The sequence below is a fragment of the Triturus cristatus genome, chromosome 12, assembly GCF_964204655.1.
Source record: "Triturus cristatus chromosome 12, aTriCri1.1, whole genome shotgun sequence".
In the NCBI taxonomy this organism is placed as follows: Eukaryota; Metazoa; Chordata; class Amphibia; order Caudata; family Salamandridae; genus Triturus; species Triturus cristatus.
The window spans coordinates 148248847-148270374 of NC_140595.1; the positions used below are offsets into that span (position 1 = coordinate 148248847).

Sequence of the window (21528 nt, forward strand, 5' to 3'; positions counted from 1 at the left end):
AACGAAAAAATGCTCAAAAGAAATGCAAGATAAATAAAGTAACCCTAAACCCTCCCTGAAGTGGCCACACAAGGAAAACTGAACTGAATGGAAAATATGCATTGGTGCCCAGGTTAAATGGGGAAAATGTATTATCCTCAAAAGGTGGATCATAGGTTTGCAATGTGCAGACAACTGCTTTAGGTTGGTTCACATTATACTGGTAGGGCTTACTGGATCATCTCAGGTTGTCATCAGCTGCCCTGACAGAACATAGGGCTAAGGAAAGCTATATTTGGAGTTCTGGTTCTGGTTCTCCTCAGCTGGTGTCTCCTCAGTGAAAGAATATCCCAGCAGCCAAACACTCTATCAGGCTCTATATATTTGACTGATCGTCCAATGGCGGCTGGCAGGGAACGGGGGTGGCGGAGCGGGGGAACGGAAGGATGGGCAAACATTTATTTTAAAAAACACTGATCATTTGCCGGCCGCCGGCCTGCCTCTGCTGCGGTCCCTTCCCACGCCGCCTTCTCCTCAGCTTCGGCGAAAGAAGGAAGCACACAGGCTCCCTCCCCTAAGCCAATCACAACACTGCAGCATTGTGCTTGGTCTGAGTGCTGTGGTTCGGCGCTCAGACAGGGAATGGGAAGCTGGGCATGTTCCTCATCAGGATGCGTAATGCAGCCTAGTGGGGAACATGCAAATTGGGCATGACTGTTTGGCCAGTCCAAGAGGGCCGGCCAAACAGTCATGCCAACTTAAGAAATGCAAACCATTTCTTCCCCTGTGACCCCAGCCCTGCCAGCTTGTCCTAACCTAGCTCCGTAGTGAAAAATAAAATGATAATAGGGTAAATATCATTTTTTTTTTCCTTTCTAACGCTCTCAGAGCATTTGGGTGACGCTCCTCTGCCTCAGCGGAAGAGCCACCCCTGTGAGTGACTCATATATGGCAGGAAGGCATTTCTGAAAATGCTCAAATTTAAGAGTAGCGGCACTTTACCAATTGGCTTTGAAAATAGCTGCATTATAAGTTGAATGTTTTCAGTGCAGGTTACAAGCACTGTTTTCACTCATTAGCTCACATCTCAAATGTTGCAACATTTTAGGGGCAAACAATATTTACAACTGTTTATAGAGAAAGAACTGTCCTGCGATGGCTATGTTTATTTTTCTCATTTTACTCCTGTCTTGGTTTCCAGAAATACCCAGTAAGATATGGCATTGCAAGCTGCCCACTTGACAATGGCCCAGCTGTGCCAATTGTTTTCGACAAAGGCAATGCCCAGACGGTCACAGATTATTACTCACCAAATGGGCGAGGTATGATACATTTTTTTTTTCCTTTTTATGTTCTGTGGCATGGTCTGTAATTCAATAGAATTTGGGTAGCTATTGTAGTAAAGGCTATTCGGTTGCCAAAGTTGCAAAGCTACAATCTCAGAAGCCTAATGTCCTCTTTCTCAAGTTTTACTTCCTGAACCAGGCCTGTCCTTAAAAATCTGAAGGGGGACAAAATTAACAGGCATTTGCAATGAAATAGGTCTCACAATTTTTAGAGTTAGAGCTATTGGCGTTGTTGATGACACTGTATTTGACCTATGTGTTTTGGTTTGGTGTGTGGTGGATGTATGAACAGAGATACAGCTACAGCACTGCCTAGAGGAATTAGAATAAGGAATTACCACTGGGACCAGAGGAGCAGCACTGTCTGGAGGAGTTAGAATGAGGATTTACCGATGAGACTAGAGAAGCAGCATTGTCTAGAGGACTTAGAATGAGGAATTACTGAGAGGACCAAAGATGCAGCTGCAGCACTGCATAGAGGACTTAGAATGAGGGATTACTGATGAAACCAGAGAGGCAGCTATAAGTATAGGTATAAACTATAAGTATTTAGCCGAGCAGCACTTCTTTTTTTTTTTTTTTACAAATGAAGCACCTTTAAATTTGAAATAAAAGCAAAATGCCTCAAGCTCGTGACCCACTGTGCCCTTTAAAAGTACACGATCGAAAAAAAAAACACGCTTCTTTTTCAGAGAATTCGAGGTAGTCATAATCATAGTGCTTCAGTGCTCCATCTTTGGGACAGTACATTTTGCCATGTGCATATCATAAGCAGTTCCTCCAACAAAGAAGGAGTGCTGATCCAACATTGGTGACGAAAGTTGAAAGTGCCAAGACGATTGGATCTATGCTGCAAAGATATTACCAGAGTACTTTTGACCCATGCTCATTTATTAAAAGCGAAAAAAAAAAAAAATGTCTACAGAAAGAACTGGAGCAAGTTAAACTTCTGTGAAAGCTATGGAAAATATGTGCTCAACACTACCACAGAAAGCTGTCAATAGGACCGGATCTGAAAACCCTTGGTTCGCTTCACGGTGTTTTCCCTAGATGTACCGCGAGATGGCAGCAAATAAATGATTTATGAAGTAGCGAGAAACATGCACGTGACAACTGATATTACTTACTACATTTAATGTGATGATCTACATTAAGTGTTTGGATGACTCTTTGCTTGGAGCTCACTTTCTTGCGGCAAATTCATATTTGTTGTCACTGGCTGAATTACAATTGTGCGCAATAGCAGAACAGTAGTGAAATTTAATTGGAGAAAGTTATTTCATAATTGAGCGTTTTTTTAACCAGATCTGAGAACATCGATTAATAAATGTTAATTACTCTGTACCATTCCTTGGTTTTGAAAACATAGAATAGTGGCACAATGTTATCACGTTTTCTGTCTATAGCTTTGCAACGACTGCACGACCACAGTCCATGGATGTTGTGATGGTGTGGGCCCTGGGCCCACATGCTAAGGAATAAATGACACAGACATCGTGGCTACCGTTATTCAACTGGCCTCGAGCACGTGCACTCGGGCCCCTTTATTCGCCGGGTCACGTCACTCGTGACGCCGGTGATGGATGGGTGTGGGGGGTGTGTGTGTGTCCACTCCCATAGGGGAGTGGCTACTAAAACAGTGTCTGTCGAGACACTAGAACGTGTCCTGCAGGACACTACATTCCTTCCCAACTTTATTGACGAACCAATAAACATTAGTCTAACCTGTGGGGAAAACAATTAACTAAACCACCACAGAGTCCATCAGTCTTCTGAGACAGGTGGCCGGAAGACGTCAGCCGTGGGCTGATGACTCTGCCTGCAGCAGGACCTTATCGGTCGGCACTCGTAGTCTAACCTGAAGGATTCACGACCGCTGCCTTGGAGACGTCCGCTGCTTAGCGTCAGTTCACTTGTGATGACATGTCCTGCATGGCTCGCCTTTCGTGGACGTCGGTGATGGTCTGTGGTGAGTTCAAAGAGTTCTTTCAATGGGATGCGTCATGAGCATGGATGGAGTTCACGTTGACGGTTCGTGGAGGCGTTGTCTGATCACTTGTCTCTGTGGACCCTTTTGGCTGCAACCGATGACCCGTCGGTGGGGCAAAGTCTCTTTTCACTCTCCCGCCTGGAAAGGCCCGTTGCCGGGGTTGCTACGGGACTGCAGGAAGGCTACGCTGGGGGCTGCTTGTGTGCCATTTAGGGGCAGCTACAGGACCACTGAGGAGCCGTAACTTGGTCGCATGCACAACCCTCTGGGGTGGAGATGTCTTGGCCGATGCTTGCTCTCGCTACCGCGGTTCTCGGGTGTGCCTGGGTCACAGGTAGCCTCTGGTCTCTTTTCTCGACTGGTGTGGCAACAACTGGTGACTCCAGTCCATCGGTACTCTGGGAGTGGTGTTTGACGCATGCGCTGATGGCGGGCGTGATGGCGATTGCCAGCCATGTGGTGACTCAGGATGACAGGTGGTGGTGGCTTGCTGGGAGAGTTGGATGTCAGGAGGGACTTGGCAACCCTGTGTCTCCGCCTTGCTGAGGTTGCGTTTCAGTGATGGCGTGACACGTAGCGTGTGTAGATCCTCTCTTGCCTGGCTTGGGGCTACTGCCGACTTCGTCTTAAGGCGGTGTGAGGAAGAAAGACACTCGATACCAATCTTCACCCATGGCATCTGCAGCCAGGGAAAGATCTGCCATTTGACTTAGACTGCTGACACTCGGGGGTGGATGGTTGCCTGGGAAGACGTCGGGATGATATACAGTTTGCGTTTGCTGCTGCTTATGTTCGGTTCTCCCTTGAGGCTGTATCCAGGGACGTCGGTTGACGCTCACCTGGGGACGCGTTGGGATGATACTCGGGTTGCGCTTGCTGCGGCTTACCCTTGGTTCTCCCTTGAGGCTGTATCCAGGGACGCCGATTGGCGCTCACCTGGGGAAGCGTTGGGATGATACTCGGGTTGCGGCTTACTCTTGGTTCTCCCTTGAGGCTGTATCCAGGGACGCCGATTGGCGCTCACCTGGGGAAGCGTTGGGATGATACTCTGGTTGCGCTTTCTGCGGCTCACGTGTGGTTCTCCCTTGGTGCTATCGCCAGGGCCGTCGGTCCGCCTTGGTGTCGGTCTGGTGTCTTTGGAGGTGTTCTTGGGCTGTGGTGCTATGAGTCCTTGTGCTTCTCCACTCGTTGTCTTTGACGCACCTGCGGGTGGCCAGCTCTTCTGGGTGACACGATTTTCACTTTTCTTCTTCTGCTTCTCCTCCGGGTGCAGTGACATGCACTGTGTTCTAACAAGGCCAACGGGCCCATTAACTTCAATGGTCTCTTGACCATTCAGGCGAACCTTCAGTCGCTCCTCTCGGCTGCATGGCGAACAGCCATTCATCGTGGATGCTCCTTCTTCAGGCCGCTTCTTGAAGCTCCTGCTCCGGGTGTTCCCTCTCCAGGGAATGGCTTCCACGGGCAGTGGTGAGCTGTGGTGGCGGCTGGCCACTTGTGGTGTACGGCTCTCCTCTCGTCAGCCTTGGGTCACTGACGACTCCTGCTTGAGGCGGCGTGAGGGAGGACACTGTGCTGCGTTTGGCCTCTTCCGGGCTTCATTGCTGTGGAGATGTAAGGGATCTCCCTGCCAATTCCGGCAGTGCTTCTTTTCTTCAGAGATGTCTCTTTTCCCCCTGGGTATTCATGCTTCTGGGCGCATGTGTCCCGCACTGCGGACTGCGCACACTGCGTCTTCTTTGGGGCGCCCTCTTCCCGCACCTGGCGTGCCTGCATTCCCTCCTTGTGGTGGTGCTCAATCACCGCCAGGGGCATGTGGCGCTCCTCCCACCTGTGGTGGCGGTGGACCGCCGCTGGTGGCGCTCTCTCTGTACCAGACTTTCTTGCGCTTTTAGCAGGGAGGGTTCCCTTGAGCCTCTGCTTGATCAGCAAACCTTGCCGAGGACGGTCCTTGCCGCTTGGTTTTTCCATGTTACTGTCACCTTCCTATGGTGTTCGTCAGTTTCTTCCCGTAGTTTGCAGAGAGGTGGTAGTCCGTCCTGCCTTGGTCAGAGGTAACTTTGAACTCTACCGGTGCCCTTTCCTTTCCACTTTTCCTTTGTTTCGGAAATGTACCCCTTGGTGGGCTAGTGCTCCCACTGGTACCTTGCTGGCCTGCGCCCCTGTCCGCAATAATGGGCATTCGCTCCTAGGGGCCTGTGTGGCTTACGATGCACATGGGTGTGTGTGTGCTGGCTGACCGGCTGTGGATGGCTACTATGGGTTTGCATCCTCTCTTGCCACAGTTTATTTGTTTCACTTCGCACAAGAACAACATGGGGCTGCTTGTCCCCTTTTATTTTTTGTTTAGTGTGCTTCAACAGTGGGTGCAAAAACTGTCCTTGTGGTGCATTCACGTGCTCAGACGCTTTCCTGCGCACAACTCACATAGTGCCTTTGGTGCCTTTCTCGCTGCTACCTCATGCTGCTGTTCCCCCTGGCACTTAATTTATTCATGCACCTACTTGCCACCCGGGCAGCTCTTTCTTAGCCACTTCTTCTCGGTGGGTCACAGCAGCCTTGAACTGTCTCTCTCCGAGTAACCTTAGGACTCTCTAATCATTCTGTCCCCGTTCTGTTGCTCGTTACTTGTTAAACAGCTGCATTACCGCTAGACGGCCGCTAGATGGCAGTGGCTCTATATTTCAAGCGTGATCTAGGCTGGTTTCTAGATGCCTGAGGCCTCGCGCTGTCTTTGTTTTTCCTGTCACCAGCGCGAAGTCTTCCCCCGGCTACATCAACTCCTTGAGACCCAGCGCTCTTGGTAGGTGCCTACACTATTTTTCCACCTACTGACAGTTGCCTTTTTTTTTTTTTTAGCACTCTACCTTCGTTGCAGCCAGGGCCTCCTTGGGGGTGCCACGTCGTTCGTTTCATCCGGATTTACCCCCACAGCTTGGCACACGCTGTGGGCTTTACTGTCCTGCCGCTTCCTCTGTCCGGTTACTCCTCCACTTCGGCTGGTACTCCCGGTGCTAATTACACTTGCGGGAAGCGTACACGCTTCGGCCGAGTTGCTGGGCAACTATGCGGTGACACGCCGCTTACTGTGTCTTTGCCCGCCTGCACTTATTTCCGATGTGCACCCTTGATATTTAGGTATGCTGCGGAACTGGAAAGACTCCACTGTCCCTGCGGGCTTTCGCGACAGCCCAGTCTGATATTCGTTGCAGTCGCTCAGCTTACACGTTGCGCTGGAGCGGGGAAGGGGGCCTGGCTGCAGCTCATGACGGCCGCGGGCCACCCTCTTTCTTCTCTCTGTACCCCTTCCGCCCGCAGCAGCTTCATTTAGTGCGCGCGCTGCACGGGGGGCGTCGGAGCTATGGCCTGGGTGCTACGCAGCCTTACTAAAGTCTAGTGTTGACCTCAGCTCATCCGGGGTGCTTCGCTTTCGCTTTGCAGTCCCCCGCAGTTGCTCACCTTTGGCCTGCTCCTCTGGCGTCACTTGGCCTCCGGCTATCGGCGGCTGAAGTCTCAGCAGTCCAGCCCCGCCCGCCTTGTCGTCAGCTCTCCCCGGGCTTTACCTCGCCGTTTTCACAGGCAGCAGGCTCGTCTCATGCGGGGTGGACTCTTACTTGGGGTGGACTCTTACTTGGCTTCTTTCTCACCCTCTCGGATTGGCAGGCGCGTCTAGCGCTTCGGCGCAGGGGGGCACAGTCGATGCAGGCACTGCAGGAACGGGGTGGGCTCCCGAACCCCTCACGTTCAGAGCTCTTCACACGCCCCGTGGGCGAGTGGGTGCTTCTCTCGCCTGCTCCAGGGGGTGCCCTCGCCACAGGCAACGTTCTCCCCCTTCCACCACCTTCAAACATGCGGCTGCACACGCGGGATCATCCCGCTCGTCGCCACTGTGATGGTGTGGGCCCTGGGCCCACATGCTAAGGAATAAATGACACGGACATCGTGGCTACCGTTATTCAACTGGCCTCGAGCACGTGCACTCGGGCCCCTTTATTCGCCGGGTCACGTCACTCGTGACGCCGGTGATGGATGGGTGTGGGGTGTGTGTGTGTGTCCACTCCCATAGGGGAGTGGCTACTAAAACAGTGTCTGTCGAGACACTAGAACGTGTCCTGCAGGACACTACAGATGTAATGTATGCACTGCACTGCTCTGCTCTCGTGCACAACTAGCTTAGGTGGTTCTGTTCTATTCATAGGAGATTTGTGTTTGCGTCAAGCGTCAGTTTTCATGAATGCGTCTTTGGATAAACAAAGTGAAATACTGACACCTCGTTAAAAGGCTGTTGTTTCTTTTTCTCTCTTTCACGTGTGACCGCAGTTCCTAAAAAGTTTAATTCTGTATTTCAAGGGACATGTATTTAAGTATCCAATGGTGCCCGTGCCAGATGAAGCTAAGGTGTATTAAACGTATACAAGTATTCAAAAAGTCAGAGTGAAACAAGATTGACGCTGACGATTTATGCATTGTTTGTATGGTAGGTTTTTAGTAGTTTACCTTGTACCAGCGCTGTTTACTGAAGCGCTCTGATGCCCGGTTTGTGTTAGTTTAGCATTTTGTAAAAATACCATGATGACGAGGACCTAAAGGCGGACACTATTGGCCAAGCAGAGTAAAAGCAATTTTCGAAGGGCAGGCCAACCAACGAACAAGGGGGCATATTATCAAGCCAGGCGATAACATTATCGCCGCTTTAGCGGCAAAAAACTGCCGCTAAAACGGCGATAATGGGCTTGATAGTATGCTCTATGGAATTCCAATTGAAGCCCATGTAGACGTCCTTCACATTTAACATGGGCTTCAATTGGAATTCCATAGAGCATATTATCAAGGCCATTATCGCCGTTTTAGCGGCAGTTTTCTGCCGCTAAAGCGGCGATAATTTTATCTCCTGGCTTGTTAATATGCCCCAAGAATCGATAGGCTTGTCTGAAGCCCCTAGACCGAATACAGCTTGTCTCGCAGAGCAGCGCATGCGCTGCCCAGTCTTGACCTAAAAAAAGATAGGCCAGATTCACAAACATGTAGGTTTAACTTACGCAAGCAAATAACCTGATTTATATGTGTAAACCCCCTTTGCCAGGCTGATTAGCATTCTTAAAAATGTTTACACTCAGAGAAGTTTCTGTGGAGTTGCCCAGTATTTTGATGCAATAATTAGTGTATGGATAAAATCAGACACCTATGTGTTAGGGATTTTATCGGCACTTAATGCATATTCAGATTTTTGGCAAACATCTATGTGGATTTTGGTTCTTACAGCTCCAAAATCTGCCTGTTCCAGTAAAAACTTGGCCTTTGAACTCCAGAAGGTTTTATCAGTCGAAGCTTAATGTACGATACGTTCTTTATCACAGCTGGTAATTTACAAGGTGCAATAGACATCGCACTTCTTGTAAATGCGATCCATGTGCAAAATGAATTTGTGATTGGATCACAATTGAATGGCCACTTGTAATGAGGGCAGTGGTGGATCCTCCGCTAAGACGGAGTAGCTTACCCCCCCTCTCTGCCAGCCGTTTAAAAAATGTAAAACTAAAACAATAATAAAACGGGTTTAAAAAACACTTTTTTATTGTTTCATATTGCTTGAGCCAGGGCTTGGGGAGGGGCCAGGGTTTTGATAGGCTGGACAGGGAGTGGTGAGCTTTATCTAAACTGCGCATGTGGTTTTTGGCCGGCGGTCTCAGGCCAGCCGAAAAACACATGCGCTGTGACCACTCTTCAACCCCAGCTGCATTGCTGGGGCTGCAGAGAGTAGGCACAGACTCACAGTCTGTCCTGGAGCGCACATTATCGGCACTCAGGCCAATCCTGAAGCTGTTCTCATGTGAGAGCAGCTTCAGTGTTGGCCGCAGGGCAGGCTGGGAGCCTGTGCCTGCCTGCAGCGTCAGAGAGAAGTGGAAGAGCCCGTCGCGATGTGGCAGTAGGTAAGTTTAATTTTGTATCGTTTTTCTTCGTTGTCCCCTCATTCCCCCACTCCTGCCTCTTTTGTAAATGTTTTTTTAATCTCTGTTGTCCCTCGTCCGTCCGTCCCTCCCTCCCCAGCCCCTCCTCTGCCTCTTTTACCCGCTCCTGAATGAGGGCCTATATGTTTTATGTGGTTGGGTACTAAGCATTCCGGGGCACGAATGCTTTGACGTTTGTAGACAGCATTAAACTTTCAACTAATATCACAAACCATTTTCCAACCCTTTTCCACCCTCCAAATATTGGGAGAGCAACCCCTGAGAAGGTGTAAATCCCTTTTTAGGTCTCGCCTGAGCCAGCGCTTTAGCGCTGCTCTGGCGAGAGCTTTAGTAAGCGGGATTTGGAAGTGCAAACTAGTGGCTTTTGCAGGCCTCTAGCTCCAGTGCATGTGCGCCGCTGGGCGCGCGCACCATTTGTCCGGCTGCCTGATCACTTTCGCGGACGCCTTGATGTTCTCAGTGAGCCGTGCGGCCACTGAGAACATCAAAGCGGCCGCGAAAGTGATCACCATATGCCTTGCTCGCATCTCCCTCCCCCCCTTTCGGAACATGGTTCGTGTGCGCTCGCTTTCGTGACTTGTTATTTTTGACACAAAAATACTACATCTGTTTCGTGTGGCGACTGGCGAGTGGCAACGTTCAAAAACTACGCCGTATTTATTTATTTATTTTTTTTTTTTAAATGAACGCGCACGTTGCTGGGAAAATAGCTACACGTGTGATCCATGACTCCAGCTGTTCGTTTTTTTGTTGCTTTTTACATTTTATTTATGTATTTATTTATATATTTATTGCCTTGCAACCCCCTTCAATTAATTGCCTCTTCCCTAAAAACACACTTAGCCACTCTATTTTGTACCGAACAGCACAAAGCGCATACATTATTAATGCTTCAATAGCTCCTTCCTGCCAAGAACAGGGACACCGAACGCGCATCAATAGGGAGGATAAAAGGAACGAGCGCTGCTGTCTTGAGAAGTGGTTTGCCTTTGAAGGTTATGGTTCCCTGAGTTGGCGCTTGTGGTAGAAAAATGTTTTTGAATGTGCCGTGCTGTGTGCTCCTTTGTTTTACTCTTGTTGATTCCATGCCACCCAGGCTCCAGAAGTGGCCCTATTCATGCTGCAAGCATTGCCACGCGCGCCAGCTGCAAGGAGATGCCATTTATGGGCCAGCGTGCGATCCTACTATTAATGGGCTCTGTAGTACGTTGCTCTAAATCGCAGCAAGGGATACTGATACAGCAGAAAGGAATGTCCATACAAGGCAGATGTGCACATCGTCAATTAGTATTCCCTTTTATAATTATGTTTAAAACTTTTGACTATTGCATTTGGCCTAATCTGTTACATGAGTGCCACACAAACTGGATTTGTAAAATTTTCCATCACATGCATTGAGTTAAAAAAAATGAATTGGCCGGGCCTTAGTGTGTCTTTGACGCACTAGCCAGTAGCCACCAGGATTGGACTGGGACAGAAAATAGGCCCAAGCACCAAAATAAAATGTTCCCTCCCCCATTAATGAATTAGAAAGCTAAACAAGCATTGGCAGAGCCAATAGGTCTCGCTTTTGGGACCATATAAGTATTTAGTTATGCAGAACAATATCGTTGGTGCAACAACAACTGTTACATGGCAAAACACTTATAAGGTCCCAAAGGCGAGACCTATTGGCTATGCCAATGCTTGTTTTAGAAAGTCAAGTGAAAGCAACCATCCTGAAAAAATAGGGGTGGGAGCGAGAAGTAAGGCTTCTCTGCAGTCACAAATAACTTCACATTGGAGATTTTTTTTAAACACATGAACATTTTTGTTTGTGTACACAAGTGTATTTTCTCAAATGAAAAACAAGAATTTACAGGAGTTATCCAGAAGCACACCAGAAAAAGAACGATTGTCTCAGATTTTCAGGCATGGAAAGCTCTGTGAGTGTGTGCAAACCGTGAATCTGCACCCATGCGATCTAGTCAATCTGTTGGTGCAGATGTGTAACTTTGTGATAGTGCCACAAATTCGTATAACCCCAACACCACTGAATATGACTTTTATCAATTTTATTTAACGTTCTGCAAACTAGAGGAAGCTCAACCAAGATAATGAGAAATTTCCTCCAAATTATAATGTGGAAAATCCGACAAAAAATTGTTCCTCTATGTAAGCCCAATTAGTGCATGGTCCAAGTCCATCCCAAAGTTTAGTGCCTGCTATGCTACATGTAGCAGGTGGTGCCCTTTTCTGTGTTTGAATGGGCACACACATTGTAAAAGTGATACCTACTGCTAAATGCAGCCTTTTCATTTGTACAAGACTATAGATACAGTAAATAGGTTGGCATCTACTATACTATATGGCAAACGTTAGTCTTTTCAACATTAATAGAACTCTAGTCAAAGTAGAAGGACTGTTATCTGCTAACCTGGATGCAGAAGTGGGCATTCCTTCAATATGTGGAAACCAATTGCCCTAGTCATAAGACTGCCTTCTGTTATATCTGATAAAATAGGCAGCAGTCTTCAATGAGCACAGAAAAAGCTAATAGGGCTGACTTCAAAGTGCTATCACATACAAATAGCATTTGTGCCAGCTGTGCCATGCTTTTTTGTGTGTTTCTGTAAACACAAATAGGGTAGAGGTGTGGTGCAGCGGCGGGGGCGGCTGACTCCAGAACACGGGGACTTACGGTTCGATCGCCGGCAGCAGGTTAGCCCAGCACCTTGGGACTCTGGGCAATAGCTTGCTTAATCTTCCCGATGGCCCCCAGCATCGGGACACCTCTCCGAAGGTAGCTGTGCGCTATAAAAATACTAGTATTTCATTTATATTTCATGTGAGACAGCTACAGATTGCCTCTTTCAGGGACTAAATAAGATTAGTGATCCCACCATTGTATCACTTTTCAGCTTGTGAAAATTGGGTCACTCAAAGTGTCTCTGAAGCCATGCAAATGTCACACAGAGGCACACCACAATCATTAGAATGTAACACGTATACATTCAGAACATTTGGCACCTATGTATGTGCTGTGGTGAGAGTCCCTGGAAAGGTGCCATGTAATTGTTATTTAAAAATGTGATGATGTTGGTATGAGACCTGTTAGACAATTAGTGAACAGCCGTTTTAAAGAGCGTACATAAAAGAGTACATGTTGTTGTTAGAACCGGGGTCTCCATTTGGCCAGAGTCTGCCCTCTAGTCCAAGTAGGGACCACTGATTCCGACAAGGTAGCTTGGCGCGAGGCAGGTAGTCACGCACGAGGCTATGTGTAAAGTAGTTGTGCAGCACGCATCCACCCTGACACAGTAAAAGCACTCACAAAAGGACACCACACCGGTTTTTATATCAAGATGGAAGAATCTTTATCTAGAACTTTGGCAAGATTCAAAATGGTAAAAGTCCACTCTAGGTAGTTAGGGTTTCTCAGTAACAGAAATGTCGGTGAGCAAGTTAGATCAATAGGCACAAAATGCACGTTTTCCGAACTTTACTTGTACTGTTTTAACATTTCCAATAGTAATGTCTGTGAGGAGGCTGTCAATGCCCAGTGGTAAAGGCCTCCTAAGAGAGAAGGACTGGGGCAAGCAAAGACAGTTTCCAAATGCCAGAGACTAATTACTGTTCCTCATTGGGAGCGTGTTTCTACCAACTTGGGGCGAGAGAGGCAGAGTTATTTGGCCCAGGTAGGTTTGCACAATCCCCGCTGGCTGGAGCGCCTTTACGGGGCTGCCATTCCGCACATTGCTCAGTCCCCGGCAGTCCCGCTGGTATCAGGGAAAGCCACCCGCCCGGGATGTTACCTGGCGCTGGGGAGGGACGAGGCTCCTCCGGTCTCTCCTGGCATCCTGGGCGACGGCGGCTGCCCATGCAGCCCTGGGCCCGCAGCTCACCCTACGCACTTCAGCGGACTCAGGGCTCGGCGTCTCCTTATTCCCCTCCCCGCTTGATGCTGACATCAGCGGGGGCGTGCCTCAGGGGTAGCCCGGTTGCCAGTTGACACTTCCCGGCAGCACCAATCCCAGCGTGGCACTTGCCTGACGTCGCTGGGGATTCTGCACGGTGTTTCCGGGGCCGGCGGTGGTGATTTCGAGGTAACCGGAACCTTGCTTGGCAATGCGAGAGGGGCCCCGGGCCTGCAGCAGTGACTCCACGGCCACACAGTGCGTCTTCCTCACCGCGCTCCGCTGCCACAGCGCCTCCCGGCCACGGGGACTCGTGGCCTCAGCGCTTCGCTCCCACAGCTCCTGCAGGCCCCGGGCACACACAGCGCTTTCAGCTCACCAGGCAGTCGAGCGTCTTGGCCAGCTGTGGTGATTTTGGGGAATAGCGTTTTTCCTTCACGGCACTACACAGCCAGGTCCTGGGCGGCGGCAGTAATTTCAGGGTCACAGCGCTTCAGTCCTCCACAGCGCTATGCAGCCACAGCCAGGTCAGTTACCTCGGGCAGGGTTACAGGGACAGTTCTTGCATTTGGGTCAGAGTCCCATGATCAGGCAGTCAGTTAGCCTTGTTGGTGGAGACACACTGGAAATGTTATCCATGGTTCCTCTCCCTCAGGGCAAGATCAACAGGCAGGCAGGGTAACTCAGCTAACTTGGGGCAGCAGTTCCTAGGATCAGTCAGCCTCAGTAGTGTAGCAATCCCCCTAGCTCAGCAGCCTTCACTCCAGCAGAGCATCTCCAGGTCCAGTAGTGTAACCGGGATATTTGGTTCCCTCCCTTTCTTTATACCCTTAGCTCGGGGGTTGGAAGGTCCTGGAAGAATCTAGAGACTCTGTGGCGTTCCCTGTTCCCTGTGTCCTGTCTGTCTATGGTGACAAGAGGCTGGGCCTTCAGAGTTACAGTAGCATCCAGCCCCAGACTATTCCAATTACTAGTGCGCAGACAGAACGGTGGCCTCACCACAGGGACAGGGGCCGGTGGCAGACATGTTTTTAGGAGAGTGCACCTGCACCTCAGCACTGTTTAGCAGCGGTAAGGCACCCAGAGTCCTATGTCCAACAAAAAAAGGGCAGTCAGATAAGAGGCAAAAAGGGAAAAAAATGTAGGGGAAGACCACCCTAGGGCTGACAGGTCTAACAGTTGTCTACAAACACGTTCATAGTAGTACATTATTGGCTGTCGAAAATAGTTATTAAACCCTTTTCGGTACAAAAAGTGGTAATTGTGAAGTTGTAAGAGAGTGGTTTCAGAGGTTGAAATGGGCTACCATATTGGAAATGTCTGATGCAGACTCATTCATATCGAAGCCTTTGAACTGCATCAAGCTAGAGTGAGGCCATAAAGCCAAGCCACACTTTGACATGGGGATACTACCAGGTGGAAAATATCTGGGCGTGGGTTCTTGGTGGCTGCAGCACCACAGAACCAGAGAGAGCTGCCAAACAGGTTAGGGTGTGGCAGGGACCCCAAGGTCAAAATCTTTTTGCAGTTTTATAAAGCACAAATTTGGCCCAAGGGCATTGGAGCGCTTTACATGAGTGTTAATTACGTGACACAAGGTCAAAGTCCTTTTATTTATAATTTTTGGGCACGGGGAGGTTAACTGATTTTGTCTGGAATCACAGGATGTTGAGCTGACTCCTAGGACTGGAATCTGGTTTCCCAGTCCCAAAGTCAGCAACTCTGGCCATAACGCCACATCCTCTACCCCCCATTGCAAGCAGACTGTACAGTTCAAGGCACCTAGGACCAGATGTACAAGGGTTTTAGCGTTTGCAAACCCTCCAATTCAGAAAATCAGAGGGTTTGCGAAAGCTTAAACCCTTTTACTTATATATTAAATGCATTTAGCGATTCGGAATATATTTTTCAAATTGCTAAATGTGTTTAGAAATGGATACCTATTCGGTACCTGGAAGAGGCGTGTTCTAAGTGCCCCTTCCAAACACCGATTGTTTGTCATATGAATCAATGCCTTGCGATCGAAAACTGGTCGTAAAACATTTATATTTTTCCAACCCACCAAGTTGGGGAGGAAACGCAAGCCTCCTTTCGGTTTCAACTGAAGAGGTAGAAAGGAGATATGTGAAGTAATGCACATTCAGCAATGAAGAGCAGACACACACCATTAAATTACAAAAGCGTGCGATGAGCTGCATTAAAAAAAAAGCCTACAGAGCTCTCCACAACACTGGACCAGAATACCCGAACAACTGCCTGACCTTCCACCGGCCCACCAGGCACCTGAAGTTTGCCGCCATGGCCCTCGCCACCGTCCCATGCATCCATCGCATCCGAACAGGAGATCGCTCCTTCTCCCACCTCGCAGCCAAAGCCTCGAGTGACCTCCCCATCCACCTCTGAGTATCAACATCCCTCGCCGAGTCAAGGAGCAGACTCAAGACCTGGCTGTTGAAATAGACTCACATCACGCTAGTGCCTGGATAGCCCTCGGGGTGATTAGCGCACAAGACACAACTCTGATTGACTGATTGATTAAAAGTGTGCTGGTGCATAAAATTCATTTTAGGGTAGGTACCTTTGCCCAGGTTATTGTAAACACTGCAACCAGTCTTCCATTTTTATGTGATAGCCTCATGCATTCCAAATGCTGTTTTTATGTGTTGTTTCCCCTGAACAAAAAATAAGACGAACAAATCTAAAATCAATGATTTGTGGGTGAAAGTTCAGGATTACAGTCAGAGTCCATCATGAACTTAGCGCGGGGACACGCCGCTGTGCGTCACCAAGCGCTTTACAAAACTCCCTAAATAGAAATAAAAAAATGTGAGGTAGTAAATAATTGGTGTACCCCCCTGTTTGCAAAGGTGCAGCCACAGTTTGGTGATTTCTACACCTTGTTATCAGCTTGCACAATGGTAACTTTTGTGATTTTGTTCCTGTCAGAAAATGTGAAATAAAAATATTGTAACGTTTCTTCATATTTCTTATTGGAACAACCTAATAAAATATGCACTAATGGATAAAAATGTAATCTGTAATGTAGGGCATGTGCCCAAACAGGCAATTTGGCGTGTGAAGCACACATTAAACAGCACATCGCACCCTTTTCTAACATGGATGTTGCCAGTACGCACACCCATTGATTGGCCTGGTAGTCATGATGTACAGTATGGACAGAATTCTAATTTTTTGTATTTTCTAATTAAAAAAAAATAAAGACCCGGCAAACAGTTGATTTCTGTTTATATTAACATGTTGAAATCTGTAGTCAAAATGTTTTATTTCCAAGAATTCTCACAGAAATATTGCACCTTTCCCAATTCAATAATGCAAACAACTTCTAAAACCTGTAGAAATGTGTAAGCATGAACATCTGGGAGCCCTAAATATTTCAGTTCAGTATACAATAAAAGACAAACACATAAAACATTTTATCACTCTGAATTTTGCTTGTAACTGCAGTTGCATATGTTACTCCTTTTCGGATGCATCAACGTTGTCTACCCACAGATTCATATATTTTTGTCTTTTTTTTCATCAGGTCAATTCACTGCCGGGTATGTCCAGTTCAGAGTGATAAACAACGAGCGAGCTGCCCTGGCAATGTGTTCCGGGATAAAGGTCACCGGTTGTGACAGTGAACATGTGAGTTGTGGCAATCATCAGCCAGATGTTCATTCGAAAGGAACAGAGGGAGGGAGCAAGGTTTCTTTTTAGGTTTGCCTCAATGTCACATCTGGTATTCTCACTCAATATATTGGAGGTGAAAAATCAAGGCACTGGGAAGTGGAAGTGGAATTGTGAAATAGTGCAGCAAGAGAAGAAAGCCGTGTAGTGTCATGCAGGATGAAAGCTGCTGAAACATGCTAATATGGAATCTGTTTTTTCCATTAGTTATGGTATTAAAAAAAGAAACCTTTCCTTCAAAGAATACATTCTGGTGCCAGGCATTTGTACTAATGCCACGTGTGTCATATTGAAATAAGGTATCCATATCAAAGTGCTTTATTAGCTTTTATCTTATATTATCATATTCTTTATTCGGCAGATACTGCCATAAAAGTACACATAAATACAATTCACATGAAGACATTAAAACAATTAAATCGATAAAATCCTTAAAACTTTATTAAAATCATTAATGATCATTACTCGTATAACAGCTTGAGACATCATCACCAGTCATAGATTTTTGCAGCATGGCTGGAGCCATTGACTTCTACGCTTGGTTTCCAGTAGCACCTCATTAGGGAGGGTCAATAAATTTGAGGGTCAGGCTAAAAACGTATACAAATCACATTACTATCAGCAATAGACAATACAGTACAGATATTAGCTTTTGTAGCCCTCAATATCTCATTTAGTGTATGAGGTCATTCATGTCTGCATGGAATTGTAAACAGGTGTAATGAAAATGGGAGCCAGGCAGATTCAACTAATTTATACCACAGCAGATTTTCTATTTTCATGAATGTTGTTGAAAAATGTTAACACGGAATACACATTAAATTCATCTGAAAATAAGAAAACAAACAGTTGGAACTCTCAACAGAATAAAAAAAAATCTGTGTCCTTTGTAGAAAAATATACCGAGTGAAAGTGATGCATACAGACAGCCCTTCAACTAGAGTTGCCGGATCAGGTCAGGTCAGAAAGTCCTGGCCTTTCATATATCAAATTAGCGCAATGCTTCAATGCAGCTGATTGGATTAGCGAGCCTGGTTCCCCAGAATTGTAAAAGGAATTGCCAGGATAGTATATGTCATACTGGGCATCCATGGAGCAATCTGACACTCTAAATGTGACATTTGTTAGTGTTATAAATGCCTGAGGTAAATTGCAGTGTACGGCTATATCCAAGAGGCCAAGAAAAGCATGGGAATGCAATGTGCCCTGCACTGTTCCAACATGAAACAGAACAAGATTTGTAGGAGCATGAACTGTGAAGTTTCTTTTAAAATATATTTTTTCTGAGTCAGGCCAAGGACCAAATTAGAGGTGACATTCAGTGCATTTCTCTACCCGGCAATATTTGATCTAATTATTTTTCTGTCTGCATGGTAGCAGAATGTTTGCATGAACACTTTGCTTACCTAGGTGCACAGGCCAGGGGATAATAATAATTAGGCGAGTGTGCAGAATTAAAAACCTTTGCACTGACTCAGCAATAATAATTATTAACATGGTGACCATTTGGGATAGGGCAAATTGCATCATCGGAGAGGGGGGAAAACCCACTGGTGTTCGGGTCATCCCAAAGAATTTAGCTGATGGTAGAGCATAGATTCACAAGTGAGCCAATATGGGGTAAAGTAGTCATGGCCCCAGAGCGTATGGACAAGTAAATGTAGATGCCACTTACTGTATCTGCTGTCACAGCGGCAACCTAGATAAAGACCCTTACCTCTGCCGGAGTGAGAACTTTAACTAAGCAGGTGGCATATCTCATCTCAGCAGCCAACTGAGAAGCCTCAGTTGCTCCACAGCTGCATCCAGTGGTGGCTGGCACAGGTAAACGCGGTGAGGTAGGGGCGTGACGGGGTGGGGGGGCTAAGTCGACAGGCCCTTCACAAATTTTGACTGGTCATCTTTCCATTGCTTATTGCTGCATTTGGGTGTTAAATTGGTACCATTAAGGTGATATCTTTTCCCAGACAGTGTTACAAGGTATAGCAAGCATTTGCAATGCAACAAGGTCTCGCATTTACGCGAGCTTGAGCTCTTGGCATTGTCAATGACAATACCTTTTATTTAGGTTTTGGTTTATAAAACATAAATAAAAACGCATTGTCATTTACAATCCCAATAGCATAAACTCGCGTAAATGCAAGACCTATTGCATTGCAAATGCTTGTTTTATCGAGTTGTTTACTGTGTAGCTACATACCCTTTATTAGGTTATCTATATCCAGACATCAAAACGATGAAAAATAGCACAAAAATAAAAGACCCCATTGGCAACCCATTGCAGACTTCCACTTGATCTAAGTACTTGTCCCAGGCCCCACAATAGTTTCTGACATGCAGCAGAATGTCCATTAGGTTAGAAGGAAGGGAAAAGGAACACAACATGCCATTAGGCCTACAGATGATACCTTCGTTGATGTAGGACTTGATGTATTTTGGCACATGGCCACATAACAAAACACAGGTTAAACATGCCCTCCTAAGAGATGATTGTTTTCTCATATTCAGTCACTTTGGGAACGCAGTTTTACAAACCTTGTACACTGTACCTATTTTACAAAATACCAAATAATCATCTGTAAGTGGCCATTGTTTTAGTTTTTTCATTCTATGGGTATAACTCTGATGTTTTATCTACCCCTGCTTTCTTTGCAGCATTGCATCGGTGGTGGAGGACACTTCCCTGAAGATGCTCCCAAGCAGTGCGGAGACTTCACCGGCTTCGATTGGAGTGGTTATGGAGCTGGTGCAGGCGCGAGTGCAAGCAAAGCGATCACAGAGGCCGCGGTGCTGCTGTGGTACCGCTAATCAGTGGAAGACAGGAAACACCACTGCCCATCTATTGGGAAGTATTGAATTCCCTTTATTTTCAATTTAACTCAATCCACATCGTTATATGAGATCGAAAATTAGGTAGAAGTTCTATTTTGGACAAAGGCGCTTAAAACAACATGGATTTCTAGAATTATACACTGTGGTACTATATATACAGAAGTCAAAGGTTATCACATGAAAAATAAAGAAAAATCAAGGAAGCAAAATGTGGACTGCTAGCATTGAATGCTTTGTTTCTATGCAATAAAATAAAACGTTTTTAATCCTGTGAAAATAAAGAAATCACCTGAAAGTGTCCAGCTTGTATTAATCATGTTGTCAATTACATCCAAATGCCTCAATCATGTTTATTCTATACAAGTCTTCATTTAAATTGATTGTTTTTGTTGGATTTCTTTTTTAGGTCTTTATTTAAATTTGAAATGCTTTATCAAAAAAGTACGAAACTTGCATTAGTAGGAGTACAACATAACTGAAACAATCTTCACTAAACTACTGTAAATAAAATTGTCATCATAACACAACCAGAATCAATGTTTATTAACTGCTATATATAAAATCAACAAACAAACATTCTAGTAACAACTAATTAGTATAACTTAGTATTTTCCCATTTCTATAATAGGAAGAAGTGAGGGAAGGGGAAAAGTGGAGGGGAGAAGCCCATTAGGAGGAACAGAATGGAGTAAGCTACAACGTATCATATTGTCGATCAATGACAATGGAAGAAAGAAATACTTAAGGGGGTTGAACAGATGAGTAGTAGTAGGGGAGGTAGGCAATATTTGAGAAAGAAAGGAGGAAAGAGGCATCCCCAGAATATCTCACTTGATTAATAGCTTAGTGGAAGTGATTGCGCCACAGTCTAACCTATGGTGACTGTAGAGCATATTCCACCATATAAGGAACGTAGCCTCCTGGGCGTTCTTCCAGCTGGACATTATAACCTGGAAAGCAATTGCAATTCACACATCTGCAAACTTCCCCAGCATGACAGAGTTATTCCATAAAGGAGAATTAATGCCCCCCAAAAAGTATGCATTTTATCAAATGGAGATAAAATCATGGAAATATCAGTAATGGTAACCCAAACTTGTATCCAGGATCGACTGATCGGGGGACAGTCAAAATACATATGAACAAGATTACTCCCCTCTGTTTGGCAAGTCCAACATTTATTGTCCGTGGATAATTTGTATTTATGTAAACGTAAAGGGGTAAGGTATAACCTGTTATATTGATAAAATAGTGTCTGTGTGGTGGTTGCCAAGCTAAATGCGGTGTGGATTTTAGACCACATATTTTGCCATGACTGAACAGGAATGGATTGTTGAAGATCATCTTCCTACTGAGTTTTGGTAATCATTTTTGATCCGTCTATGGAAGTGTGGAAGTAATTGTCAATGCTTTTATCGATGAAGGAGGCATTTGTGGGAACTGTGAAGTTGAATGTAGGGGAATTATTGTTTCGAGCCAGTGATGTGGTGGTAGTGAATGGGGGTAATTCACTTCCTGCAAACTTTTACTGAGCTTGCTTGTTGTGGATGATTTAATACTGTCACTTAAGATGATAACTTCACAGTGGCCTAAATAACTCTCTGAGGATCTTCTTGCATAAACATTATTGAGAAAATTGTAATATGTCAACAAGACACTGCAGACGCCTGACAGTAAGTGAAGCTCAATTCTTTAACTGTAATTAATGCATATCTTTCAGTAATTCTTAAGACACAGTAATTAGTTTGTAAGCCTAGGACATCCCTGTATTAAACATCTTGGTGTACTGTCAGCATATGGGCAATTAATTTGGGAGAGGATGACCC

At 46.2% G+C, this 21528-nt stretch overlaps 1 protein-coding gene across 1 annotated transcript in view; it reads left to right on the plus strand.

Annotated features, from left to right (window-relative positions):
• The window catches only part of LOC146772942 (intelectin-1-like), a 51940-nt gene extending 31936 nt beyond the window's left edge, over positions 1 to 20004 (plus strand). The window contains exons 6-8 of the mRNA XM_085637464.1: positions 1181 to 1301; positions 16725 to 16828; positions 19526 to 20004. Of these exons, the coding sequence (XP_085493590.1) occupies positions 1181 to 1301; positions 16725 to 16828; positions 19526 to 19678 (378 nt within the window). The 3' untranslated portion in view covers positions 19679 to 20004. The remainder of the gene's footprint in view (positions 1 to 1180; positions 1302 to 16724; positions 16829 to 19525) is intronic.
• Positions 20005 to 21528: the final 1524 nt, after the last annotated feature.